The sequence below is a fragment of the Delphinus delphis genome, chromosome 15 (assembly GCF_949987515.2).
Source record: "Delphinus delphis chromosome 15, mDelDel1.2, whole genome shotgun sequence".
NCBI lineage: Eukaryota > Metazoa > Chordata > Mammalia > Artiodactyla > Delphinidae > Delphinus > Delphinus delphis.
In genome coordinates, this window is record NC_082697.1 from 51,277,029 (window position 1) to 51,290,522 (window position 13,494).

A 13,494-nucleotide genomic window follows, 5' to 3' on the forward strand; every position below is an offset into this window, starting at 1 on the left:
TCTTCTTTTTTTGGCCATACCACACGGGATCTTAGTTCCGCGACCAGGGATTGAACCCGGGTCCCCTGCGGTGGAAGTGAGGAGTCTTAACCACTGGACAACCAGGGAAGTCCCCAAACAGATTTTTTTTTTTAATGTAGAACATTGCCACTCTTCTCACTCATTTTTGGTTTGAAGATACAGTTATGCAGTGAATTTATTATTGCTATTTTAAATTCTCATGTTAAATTTCTGATATTGTAAATATTGATAGATGTAACCTACATAACCAAAAGCTCTTCAAGCTGCTCAATAATTTAAAGAGTATAATCACTCTTTAAAGGGGTCCTGAGACCAAAAAGCCTGAGAACCGCTGGACTACGGAATATAAATGTTGGAACCCACGACCCACAGGATAATACTCTGTGAATTCTCACAATGACTCCATGAGGTGAGTGATGTTATTATACCCATTTATCAGATGAGAAAACTGAGAGACAGGGGAAGCAGTTGCTTGTCACACAGCAAGCTAACGCCAGAGCTGGGATTTGAACACAGGCATCTGACTCCAAGCTTGTGCACTTCCTTGGGGACAATCTGGCAACATGTTTAAAAAGTTCTTATGGACTTCCCTGGTGACACAGTGGTTAAGAATCCGCCTGCCAATGCGGGGGACAAGGGTTTGATCCCTGGTTCGGGAAGATCCCATATGCTGCAACTAAGCCCGTGTGCCACAACTGGTGTGCTTGTGCTCTAGAGCTTGTGAGCCACAACTACTGAGCCCTCGTGCCACAACTACTGAAGCCCACGTGCCTAGAGCCCATGTTCTGCAAAAGGAGAAGCCACCGCAATGAGAAGCCCGCGCACCACAACCAAGAGTAGCCCCCGCTCGCAACAACTAGAGAAAGCCCGCGCGCAGCAACGAAGAACCAATGCAGACAAAAATGAATAAATAAAAATAAATAATTTTTTAAAAAACTTATCAAAAATAAAATAAAAAGCTCTTAAGACATTTGCCTTCTTTTACTATTTTTTGAAATTTCAAGAAAGGGGATAATCAGATGTCAGGAATTTAGATACAAAGATATTTATAACGTAATAAAATTAGAAACAACCAGTAGTCAGTGGATTATTAATAGATAATGGCAAATAAATTCATGAAGGCCTTTGAATGACTCTGAAGAATACCCAGGAAATGACCTGGCCCCTGGAGAAAGGATTGGAGTTCGGTGGAAGCCGTGGCTGCTGAACCGAGGGTGGTGATCAGGGATCTGCAGAGCCAGGGCGGCGGTGGCGGGGTGAGGCGGGGGAGGAGGGAGCTAGGAGCCTTTGTAGAGGCAGTTGCAGGTTCTGCTGATATTTGGACTTGAGGAGGAGGATACAGGAGAACGCGGGAGAACTGGAGGACACGGCGGATGCAGAAGATGCGGAGAACGTGGGAAATGCCTGAAGTCCAGGTCAGGCAGGCCTCATGGCACCTGGACCTGCACCTGCTGGGAGCCCAGGAGCAGCTTTAGAGCAAGAGAAAGAAAGGAGGAGAAGAAGAGGGGTGTCCGGGGAGTGACGTTTTCTAGAGAGCAGCAGCGTCTTCATTCTGCCAACGTTAGGACGCGCAGCTAAAAGAGTGGGGGCTCTAGCGGGGCGAAGGGGGACGGGGGGAGGGCTGCGGAGGGTCGCAGTGAGCGGAGGGCCCGGGGCACCGTGCAGGAGGGGTGGCGGGTGAGAGGCAGGGCGGGTGTCAGCTCGGAGGATGCTGGGCCACTCTGATCGCCACCCGCCAAGTGTCCAGGAAAGCAGCCCCCAGGCTCCGCAGCTCCCCGTGCGGGAGCAATCCCGGTCTCCACCGCCCAGGGTAGTCAGAGAATCAGTGTGCAGTGACTGTGTGCTGTGAGTGCGGGCTGGACCGATGGGCGAAGGCCGGGATGATGGACGAGGTCTGCACCTGTGGCGGGGGAGGGTCGGGGAGCACCAATAACGAGGGAGGGGCCAATGGCGAGGGCTGGACCGAGGGTCGGGGAGGGACCAATGGCAAAAATGCTGCGCCCTCAGGGATGCTGGGCGGAGCGGAATCAGTAGCTTTGATGAGCATACTGAAAGTTCTTCCCTCTGCTCGCTCAGAAGAACGACGGAGACGATCGAGGCCTTTAAACAAATGCTGTGACTTCCTCTACGTGGAGCCGAGGTCAAACACTGGGGGAGGCCGTGTGGTCTCAGTTAAACCCACCCCCTCTTGTCCTGGGAGAGCCCCGCCCAAAACTCGAAGTCTGGCCACTGGAAGGCTGAACCCCGCCCCCCGGGGGCCACCGCCCAATAACGGCACGGTCCTGCCCCCTCGCGAGCCCTGGCTCCGCCCCCGCGCGGGATTGGTCAGGCCGCCAGTTCTGCCCCGCGAGGGGAAGACCCGGAGAAATCGAGTTAGTCCAAGGAATGGGCCCCCCACAAACCCTCTGCGCATGCTCGCTCCGTGACCCCAGCTTGAGGTGACTGCCCGAACCCAGACCGGGGCCCCAGGCACGGAGGCTGAGGGACCTGCCGCGGCTCGGTCTCCGGAGAGGGAGGGCCCCGCTGCCGTCGCCGCCCGGCCGGTGCCCGGTGAGGACGGGCCCCAGCGGATTGGGGAGGGTCTCGGGTCCCTGCCGGGCTCCTCTGGGGATCCCCAAGGGCTGCTGATGCTGGGGGGTGCCCCCCAGCTCTGCATCCCGGCGCTCAGGCCGCCTCCTTGTCCTTCACCAGCGATTCAGCTCTTCTCCTCGCTCGTCCTTCCCCAACCCACCCTACCCCAGGACTGAGCTCTCACACCCCAAGTCAGGGAGCCCCACATTGGTCTGCCTTTCCTTGACCGTGTCCGCCCCGCCCAGTACTGCCCCTGCGCTGCACCCATCCCCAGTCCCGTCCCATCCTTGTGGCTTTAGAGATGCTCGCAGGGATGGCAGTTGGAGGTCTGAGATGTTGGGGCGGGGGAGGCACTCCGGAGGCTTAGGAGGTGGCGGTAATGATGCGAGAGGAGAGAGGCGGGGAGCAGGGGCCATTTGGGCGCAGCATAGACAGGTCTTAGGACAAATTGCAGTGGGTAAGGAGGAGTAAAAGTAACTAAGATTCCAAGCCATGGTGATTAGGGTAAGGAGGTGCCACTACATGAAATTCCCACTTTGGGGAAGCTGTTCCCTGCACACTATAGAGTAGCAGTTCTTGACCCATTCTGGGTCTTACTGCTGCTTTGAAAATCTCCCTGTAAGGATGTGTACCTGCATATCTAAGTGGGTCCATCATCCCACCAGCAGCCCTCCAAGAACCACATGAGACAGCGATTATAGAAGGGGCATCTGTCAGTATCACTGGTAACTTGAAGACTTCACCCTTGCCTGCCTGCCTGCCTGCCTGCTCTTGAGAGCCCCTGCGAAGTTCACCACTACTCCCATTACATAGGTGAAACCAGCCCAGAGAGTGTAAGGGGTTGGCCTCTTAGCTGAGAATGCAGGTGTTGGTGGACATTGATGGTATTTCTTTCCCATACATATGAAGGTAATGGTAATTCTGTTAATCCATCATCAGTTTCCAGGCAATGATCCTGGCTTTCTTTTTTTTTTGGCCACGCCATTTGTGGGATTTTAGTTCCCCAATCAGGGATCGAACCTGCGCCCTCGGCAGTGAGAGCAGGGAGTCCTAACCACTGGACCGCCAGGTAATTCCCATGATCCTGGCTTTCAGAACCTCACCATCAAGGGATTGGACCTTGTATTAGTTACCTACTGCTGCCATAACAAATTACCACAAATTTAGTGGATTAAAACAACACAGCTTTGTAAAAGTCATGCAGTGCTGGAGGTCAGAGGTCTGACACGGGCCTCACTGGGTTAAAATCAAGGTGTGGGCAGGGCTGTAACCCTTCCAGGGGACTCTAGGAGAGACAGTCTGTTTCTTTGTCTTTTCTAGAGGCCTCCAGCATTCCTTGGCTCATATCCCCCTCCCTCCACCTTCAATGCCAGCAACATTGAATCTCTCCTCTCACTGACCCTGCCTGCATCATCACACCACTCTTTCTGACTCTTCTACCTGTGTTTCCTGCTTTTTAGGATCGTTGTGATTGTGATGGAACCACCTGGACAATCCAAGATAATCTCCTAGTTTAGTAACCTTCATGCCATCTGCAAACTTAATTCCCCCTTTGCCATGTAAGGTAACATATTTACAGGTTCCAGGGATCAGGACCTAGACAGCTTTAGCGATGGGCAGCGGGGAGGCATTATTCTGCCTCCCAAGGTGTCTAAGAGGCTCCTGCCAGTTCTTAACATTGTGTGGTTTGGGGTTTACACTGAGCCATCTTACAATATCATGACAGCTGGCTAGGATAAATGGGTGACTGGAGACCCATAGCAATATCAAACCATCCGACTGGGGATGCAGGTGGAGGGTGTAAAGTGAGTGAAGTAAGGTAAACTATTAAGCCTTTTGATCTTTTTAATTCATTTCTGCTTCACTTCTAAAAATTCTGTTAATTCAATGAACTTTTATTGAGTAAAAATTTAATTTTCAAAATAGATAAATAGCTTAAATAAATAAATAAATAGCTTAAAATAGCTGCCTGTCAACTCTTCCATTCACATCTCAAAAATAAATTGCTAGAAGGTTAGGGATGAATCCAGAAAAGAGACTGATCCAGCCTGAGGAACTGTCCACCCCTGTACATGGAGTGGTGGAAAAACAGTTCAGCTATGAACTAGAAATTAGAAACTTCTTAAACAGAGGGCCCATGGCATCATCCATTTTTCACAAAGTATCAAATCAAATAGGGTAATGGTAAAAAAAAAAAAATGTAGATTCTCAGGTCCCTCTCCAGACCCACTGAGAAAGAAGTCTGGGGGTGGAGGAGTCCAGAACTGTGCATTTTTAACAAGAATTCTGGGTGATTCTTAGGTATCATGAAGTGGGGAAACCACTGATTATAGACTTAATTTCTCTTTTCTCAATACGTAAGTTTTATTGAGATAATTTACATACCATGCAATTCACTCACTCACAATGTACAATTCAATGGCTTTTAGTAAATTCACCAAGTTGTGCAGCCATCACCACAATCAGTTTTAGAACTTTTTCATCACCTCAGAAACCCCATACATACTAGTATTCACTCCTCACTCTTCTGGTCCCCATCCCTCCCACCCCCAGCCCTAGACAATCACAAATCTACTTTCTGTCTCTATGGATTTTTCTACTCTATAGATTTTCTATAGACTCCAGGTCATTTTATAGAAATGGAGTGTATAATATGTGATCTTTCATGACTGGCTTCTTTCACTTAGCTAATCTTTCCAAGGTTCACCCATGTCGTGGCATGAATTTTTTAAATTATCAAATAATATTCCATTGTGTGGATACATCACATTTATTCATTTATCTGTTGATAGATATTTGGGCTGTTTCACTTTCTGGCATCTATGAATAATGCTGCTGCAAATATTCATGTACAAGTTTTTATGTAGACATCAGTTTCCATTTCTCTTGGGGATACACTTAGGAGTGGAATTGCTGGATCATATGGTAATTCTATGTTTAACCTTTTGAGAAATCATCAGACTGTTTTCCAAAGTGGCTGCACTATTTACATCCCCACCAGCAGGGTATGAGGGTTCCATTTTCTCCTCATCCTCACCAACACTTGTTATTGTCTGGTTTTTTTGTTTTGTTTTATTAGATCCATTCTAGTAGTGTGAAATAGTATCTCATTATAGTTTGATCTGCATTTCCCTCATGACTAATGATGTTGAACATCTTGTGCTTACTGGCCACTTGTATATTTTCTTTGGAGAAAGTCCTATTCAGATCCTTTGCCCATTTTAAAAATTGAGTTATTTGTCTTTTTATTACTGAGTTATGTGTTCTTTATAAATTCTAGATACAAGTCCCTTATCGGATGTATGATCTGCAAAAATGTTCTCCCATCCTATGGGCTGCCTTTTAATTCTCTTGATGGTGTCCTTTGACTCACAAAAGTTTTAAATTTTGAGGAAGTCAAATTTTTGTGTTTCTTTTTTGGTTACCTGTACTTTTAGTGTCGTACTGAAGAAAGCTTTGCCTAATCCAAGGTCAGGAAGATTTACTCGTTTCTTATTTTTTTTAAGAGTTTTATCACTAGCTCTCATAATTAAGTCTATGGTCATTTAGAGTTAATTATTTTTATGATGTGAGAAAGGGGTCCAACCTCCTGGAGTTTCATTCCTGGACCACAGAGGTGTGGGCTGCTGGCCAGTGTTGTACACCAGGCCAGTCAGGGTATGGAGGCAGGGTCCTGTGGGTGGGGCTTCCCACCATAACCCTTTCCTGCCCAGAGTGGTTCTCTGGGTTGGGGGGGGGGGTAGGCAGTGTCTTTTCTGCTGGGCCCCATGTCCCCCCAGGTCCCAGGTACCACCATGTTGCCTGCCCTGTGAGGCAGGATGGGCAGAGCTGGGAAGGACCACATGGGAGGAGTAGGGGTTAGCTTATCCAGGGGCTGGACCAGGGACAGGAGGGATAATGAGACATCAATCCCAGGGGTGCCTGTGGTCAGGTGACTTGCTACCAGGAAGCATTTACCTGAGGCTACACCCCCTGGAGGTGGGGGTCCTCCTCTGTCGCAGTTGGGAGGTCTCTGCTTTCGTGTCTAGTTGTCTGGTCTCTGCTTTCATGTCTAGTTGACTGAGAAGGGGAGCTTGCAGGGGGCAAGGCACCCCAACCATGCACTGGCCTTGCACCTCAGGCTCCTCTCATGGATGAAGGGGTCTTCGAAGACTTTTGGGTGCGGGGCATGGACACCTCAAGCCATGTGCATTGGACGCGCCCAGAGAAACACAACTAAAAGCCAGGTTGGAGAAACAGGTCTAGGGGGCCAAGTAAGAGTGTACGGGCCTTGGTGCTGCCTGAGTCCTGGACAGGGAGGGTGAGATGTCTGCCAAGGCGGCAATCTTGTTACTGGGCCAAACTGGAAACTGAGAAAGACCCCGCCATCTGCCCACCACCCAATCACCCCCAACAGACAAAACAGCTAGCCCACACTGATGCCCCAGAGCCCCGGTCTCCAGGCCAGCGCTGCCCCTGTCATCCATTTTTTTCTTTTCTTTTCTTTTTTTTTTTTGGCCATGCCATGTGGCTTGTGGGATCTTAGTTCCCTGACCAGACATTGAACCCGGGCCCCCGGCAGTGAAAGTGCAGAGTCCTAATCATTGGACCACCAGGGAATTCCCTGTCATCCATCCTTTCTGCTTCTCCAGACCAGAAGCCAGGGAGCCCTCAGTGACCACAGATTCTCTGGACACCTCCACAGCCCTGTCCCCACTCAGCTGAGGCAGAGCCAGCACCAGCTCAGACACAAGGTCACTGCCCTCGTGGGGTCCTAGTGTTCCCTAGCACTGGGTGCCCTGGGGCCTCTGGCCTGGGATGGGGGCTGGATCTAGTTGTAAATCTGGAGAGCTCTGCCTCCCAGGGCCCAGCCCATGTTCCTGGTGACACAGTGTCAGGGTGAAGGGCACCGGGCATTCTGGGAGTATCAGTGACCTGAGCTCCTGTCCCCAAAGTACTTTTCCCTGAAGACTGGTGCTCAGGAAGATGGGTGTCCATTATCCTGGACAAGGTACCCCAGGTGCTGTACGGGCGGGCTCTGGACCCACCTTGACTGGACTCCCAGCTCTGCCTTCATGGCTGCATGCCTCAGTGTCCTCATCTGTAACCTGGGTCAATGAGAAAGATCAACTTTCAATAACATGGGGCTGAAGGTTAAGTGGAAAAACCTGTGGAAGCACTTCACCCCGTGCTCAGCACCTGTGGGCCTGGATTCCTAGTAACTCACAGCTGTCAGCACCTTGGTCACCCCAGTAGCCCCTTGAGAGCCCTGTTTTGGGCACATTTTGTAGATGGGAAAGTGAGGTTTGGCTGGGAGAGGTGACGGACCCAAGGCTACCAAGAGAGCAGAAGCACCAGCCCAGGGTTCTCTGGCTCCATTCAGGTCCTTTCCTGGGGGCACCGAGGCAGCCCCATCTGCCCCAACCTCCAGCCCAGATTCTTCCTGAACCCAGGCCTAAGGGCACCTCCACTAATGGGATTTTGCCTCCTGCCTTAGGACGGAGCCCTTGAACTGCTGGGTTCCTTCCAGGGAGGTGGAGGAGAAATCCATCTGCTGGGGCCTGAGCGTGGCCTGGGGGCCAGGCCATCGGTCCCAGAATGCCCCTGCCTGAGCCCAGTGAGCAGGAGGGCGAGAGCGTGAAGGCCGGCCAGGAGCCCTCCCCTGAGTCCCCTGAGCCGGGCACAGATGTCGTCCCCGCAGCCCCCAGGAAGCCCAGAAAGTTCTCCAAACTGGTGCTGCTGACAGCCTCCAAGGACAGTGCCAAAGTGGCGGGGGCCAAGCGCAAAGGAGTGCACTGCATCATGTCCCTGGGGGTGCCCGGCCCCGCCACCCTTGCCAAAGCCCTCCTCAAGATCCATCCCGAGGCTCAGCGGGCCATCGAGGCCGCCCCCCAGGAGCCTGAGCAAAAACGCAGCAAGCTGGACACAGGTGAGGCCCCAGCCCAGCGAGCAGGGCGGGAGCAAGACCTTCCTGGGGCCGAAGTCCCCTGTCACCTGGGCAGCCAGGGGGACAGCAGGCTCGGCTGGCTCAGGGGAGTATGTGTGTGCTGTGAACATTTCTGCGTGCATCTGTCTACATTATCTCAGTGTGAATCTCTGCGGGTCTATAGGCCTCCGTGTGTGTGTGTGTGTGTGTGTGTGTGTGTGCGCGCGCACGCGTGTGTTTCTCTAAGGTTCTGTCTCCCTATGTGTGTATTTGCCTAGGAGAGTAAGTTTGTGTGGGTTCTTATATGTCTGTGTTCCTGGGCCTATTTCTCTCCGTGTCTACTCTTATGTGTTTTTCATGAGATAGGGGCATCCCCAGCCACAAGCCTAGAGTTCTCAGGGGACCTGAGGGACCCCCTCAGGCTCCATCACCTGCTGGAGTCAGGGACCCCAGAGCCTGGAGGCCCCTCTGCAGTGGGCCTGGCTCACCCTTGAGCCCTTCCACCAGCCTGTTCTGCTCCAAGTGCCTCCTCATGTCCACCTGCCTCTGCCCAGTGCAGAGAGGGTTCTGTCCTCAGTACCTGTGTGGAGGCAGGGCTCAGAAGGGCCAAGTCACCACCCTGAGGCCACCAGCTAGCTCACTGCAAAGGATGGGGGGGCCCCCTCTGGCTCAGAGCCCATTCTTCCAGCTGAGCTGGATGGGACAGGCCATTTCTACCCCAACTGAGACCTCTGCTCACTTCTCAGATCAGGCAGGCTCTGGGGCCATATGGACCCCACCCCATATGGCACCTTTGTGAGAATCAGGACAAAGTCACCCTTCCTCAGATGGAGAGATGAAGAGCGTAACAAGGGCTGCAGCTTGGCCCCATGGGCTCCCCTGGGCAGATGCTCATGGGCAGTCAACACCTCTCAACCTGCCTCTCTGTCTTTACCTCCAGACCTGTCCACGGCCCTCCCCACCTCCTGCCCCATCCTGGGCCAGGCAGCGGGGAGGGAGCAGCAGCTTCCTGATGCTCAGCCCAGATTTGGCCCAAAGTTTCCTGGAAACAGCCTCTGTGTCCCTGGGCCAGTGGCCTTTGGGAGCATGTCTCTGGAGTCAGCAATCCCTGCCCCTGCTCTGGCAGCTGGGACCCCCAGGTTTGCCCCCCACCCCTTCCCCCTTTTCCTTTGACAACAGCCTGACCCATCCCCTTCTCTTCCAGACGGAAAAGAAGATGGAAGGTTGGCAGGACAGCCTGCCCCCAGTCCCTTGGTGGATGGGGAGGAGTCCACCATGGGCCCCATCGTGTCCAGGGAGGACCCGTAGCCCTGACAACTGAGGGTGCATCCTGGCTGGGTCAGTGAACTTGGCTGCAACTTCTACACGTTCCACTGGGCTTCTGCCTGCGGCCCAGCCACTGGGCTGATTTTCACTTTCAACGTTGTAATCTTTTTCTGATCAAGCATAATTTACTTTTGTAAGCAGAAAAAAAAATTAAAAAGAGAATAAAAGAAGCTGTACACTAGATCCCACCATGGGTAGGTTTTTAAAATTCCATGATTCTGGGTCCTTTGAGGTCCCAGCTCCAATCCCCACCCCCCTGCTCCTGAGCCTCCCCAACCCCCACCAGCCCTTACCTGGCCCTGCTCCAGGGCTTCCTGGCCTAGGCCATCTCTCAGGCCCAGGAGGGCTCTCCAGCGGCCTCCATCCCCCAGGGCCTCCTCAGCCTGGAAAACCCAACCACTGACTCAGAGACTAGGTGGAGTCTCTGAGGTTTCCACTTTCTGCTGCCTTTGGTGTCCAGCCCTGAACCCCTGGGAAGCCAATCCTGCCCCTCCCTGGCTCTCCTTCCAGGGCTAGTTCCCAGGAGGCTTCAGCCTGCTTCTTCCTGCTGGACCCTCATAAAGGCCACCTCCTCCAGGGAGCCACACAGGACTGACAGCCCCTGTGCACAAGGGCCCTGATGTCCACGGCAGCCCAAGGTTCTGCTGAGGAGGTGAGCCTGCGGTGTGAGGGGGCACGCCTGACAGAAGTGTATTGTGCCCCTGCCATGTTCCTTCTGGGTGGTTTGGGGGCTGAGGGAGATTCCTGGGAGCCTGAGCCCCTCCTCAGGTCCCCTGGGTGCTGCCCTGCTGGAGGGAAAGATGAAGAAACACTGTTCCCCTCCTTCAACCATAAGTCGGGGTCCCCTGAGAAAAGGCATCGGCCTCAAGTTGCTTCAGCCCACGTGTTCCTCATCATTTGAAAACTGCCTTTGAGCAAAAGGAAATGGATTACTTTTTAAAAGTAGAGTTTAGAGGACTTATGTTTTCAAACATTTTCCAAATTTAATCAGTATCTGTTGACTCCCTCTTGGGAAAAGTGAGTTACACAGCACATCCGCAGCGCCCAACTCTCCATTTTGCTGTTATTTTTACAGCATAGTTGTCTGTAACAATTATATTCTGTAACCATAACTTGAAAAGTTGTTTTGTCTGAATTCTATATTTAAATAGATTCCCATCCCCCACAAGATTTCTCCTTTCCTGAGGCTCTGAGTCATCCTGGAGGGCTGGTTCTGTCAGTTGAGGAGACTGCCTGAGGGCTTGCTCTGGTTTAACATTTGATGGTGGAGGAGGCATGGAGTAGAGGAGGTGGGGAGAGGGACTGGCCAGCCTCGACCCCTGCCACTCATCCTGGACTCCAGGCAGTCCTGGCCTGGGCAGGGTCACTGCAGGCATCCACTCCCCTGCATTTTGCTGTGGCACCATCGACCCCTTCTGCAGCTGCCATGGGAGCCTGGGGCGGGGGTGGCACTTGGGTCCCCAGTGAGGGGGCCTGGTTGACTAGGTGGCCCCTGGAGGCTGGGTGGGGGCACAGGAAGGGTGCACCTCCCTCCGGGGGCTCAAGCGGCCTGTGGTGCCTGTCATTTGCCAGGAGGGTGGGAAGCCACTGCCAAGCCAGGCAGGGAGCTCATACACTGGATCCGGAGGTGTTAAGCTTTTCTTATTTTTTAAATTTTGAAACATTTCAAACTCCCATAAAAGTTGAAGGAACATGCAGGCAACACCACATATCCCTCACCTAGATTCACCCTCCCTCTCCCTCCTAGTCCTGCCGCTTTCTTGCCTCATCACTTCTTGAGGACCTTAATGTCTGCTACACAGGACCTAGTGGTAAACAGGTCACAACCCCAGCCTCCCAGAGGTAGACAGGAGACACAGGACTTCCTGCTGATGAGTCCATGAAATCTGGGGCTAAGGGCTGCCCAGGAGAGGACCAGGAGCTCCTCAGCATATGACAGGTGCCTGAGGAAGCCCCGTGGAGGGAGCTGAAAGGTGAAGAGGGCGGGCTTAGGAGGAGTGAGCCCAGACGGAGTAGGACAGGAAGGCCACGAGGCAGGAATGGTTGGCAGAGGCTACTGGCCCAGGGCCTTGAGGCCACAGGTGGGTTCCAGGCTCATCACGGGTAGTAGGAGGTTGGGACGGATTTATGCAGAGGAGGAATGTGATCAGTGTCGTTTTACAAAACTCCCTTGGTGCCCTGAGGAGAACAGACTGGAGGGGGTCCCAAGTGGGAGCGGAGAGGCTGGTGAGGGCACCACCACAGCCCGGGGGAGAGCAAAGGGAGGGGAGATGGGAGATTCTAGAAGGGGACTGAGAAGGGCTCAGTGTAGGCCTCTTTTGGGGGACAGTATTTGAGGGAAGACTGGCCTGCCCAGCCCGGGATGACAGTGCCATCCACCAGGAGGAGAATCCAAGGGGAGAAGGCAGCTGGGGGCAAGTGGCCTTCCAGTTCACACAGGTGGCATCCTGCTGGACGGGTGTGTTCCTGTTGGTCAAGAGTGGTTCCCACCAGTGTCAACGGAGCAGAAATCCCTCAGAAGTGGCAGATTGATACAAGTTCTGAGTCTCTGCACTCAGTGAGTGGGTGGGTGGGGGCATTAATTATGATGGGGATAAAAAGTAAATAGGATGACTACTGTACACTTATTTTTTAAATATTTATTTATTTGGCTGCACCGGGTCTTAGTTGCAGCACATGGGCCCCTTAGTTGTGGCATGAATGTGGGATCTAGTTCCCCAACCAGGGATAGAACCCGGGCTCCCTGCATTGGGAGCACAGCGTCTTATCCACTACGCCACCAGGGAAGTCCCTACACTTATTTTAAAAAAATATCTTGCATTGGTCTTTCCTTCAAGCTAAAAAACAAACAAAAAAAGGTAATTCATGTTCATGAAAATAAACAGAAAATACTGATTATGAAAAAATATTACAAAATCTACAATAATTCCACCATCTAGAGATAAGTCTATGATAAATATTTTTTATATTCAGAAAATTGGGGTGATAAAGTGCCTTTTTTTTTTTTTTTTTTTTTTACCGCACTGCGTGGCTTGCGGGATTTTAGTTCTCGACCAGGGATCAAACCCCGACCCCGGCAGTGAAAGCACGGAGTCCTAACCACTGGACCACCAGGGAATTCCCTATTTTTTTCTTAATGTATTACAAATGTCTCTCCAGCGTCCATTTTACAACGTACCACTACAGGGGTGGATCATTTATCCAACCAGTCCTGATTGTTGGACGTATCCGTTGTTTCCAGGTTGGCAACAATCCTTTCAAAAGCCTTGGGTGAGATTCCTGCACACGGATTGGACACAGCCACTATCATTCCACCCGCGGCCCGTGAATACCCGGCTCTCAGGCATCCTTGCAAACATCCGGTAATATCATTAAGAAGAAAATATTTAAAAAAAGAAGAAGAAGAAGAAAATATTGATAACGCTCCCCGCTTCATCTTGTATGCACAACCTCTGCGTGCTTTTTCCTGGGGGTTGCATTTTCCTTGGTTAGCTTGGAGAGCTGGTCCAGGCACGCCCCCGTTCCCCCAGCCGCCGCCAGGCTCAGTGTGGCTGATTCTCCTGGAGGCCGGGAGGAGGCGCGCGCGGACGCCGTCAGGCCCAGCAGATTCCGGACGCCCACCCAGGCCCTTTGAGGCCCGGGCACCGGCTCTAACTTGCCTTCTGCAGGGG

At 52.2% G+C, this 13,494-nt stretch overlaps 1 protein-coding gene across 2 annotated transcripts; it reads left to right on the forward strand.

Annotated features, from left to right (window-relative positions):
- Positions 1-2,413: 2,413 nt before the first annotated feature.
- Positions 2,414-10,029, forward strand: FLYWCH2 (FLYWCH family member 2). Of its 2 annotated transcripts, none has more exons than XM_060033002.1 (3): positions 2,414-2,571; positions 8,069-8,500; positions 9,702-10,029. In XM_060033002.1, the coding sequence occupies exons 2-3, from the start codon at positions 8,170-8,172 to the stop codon at positions 9,803-9,805; spliced, it is 435 nt and encodes a 144-aa protein (XP_059888985.1). In that variant the 5' UTR covers positions 2,414-2,571; positions 8,069-8,169; the 3' UTR covers positions 9,806-10,029. The 2 variants fall into 2 exon arrangements, with proteins under 2 accessions (XP_059888985.1, XP_059888984.1); XM_060033001.1 differs by lacking the exon at positions 9,702-10,029 and adding an exon at positions 9,438-9,670.
- The last annotated feature ends 3,465 nt before the right edge of the window (positions 10,030-13,494 follow it).

Coding starts and splice junctions, on each gene's coding strand:
- FLYWCH2 (XM_060033001.1), top strand. CDS start 8,170: ATGCCCCTGCCTGAGCCCAGTGAGCAGGAGGGCGAGAGCGTGAAGGCC. Junction 8,501..9,437: donor ACGCAGCAAGCTGGACACAG/GTGAGGCCCCAG, acceptor CTTTACCTCCAG/ACCTGTCCACGGCCCTCCCC.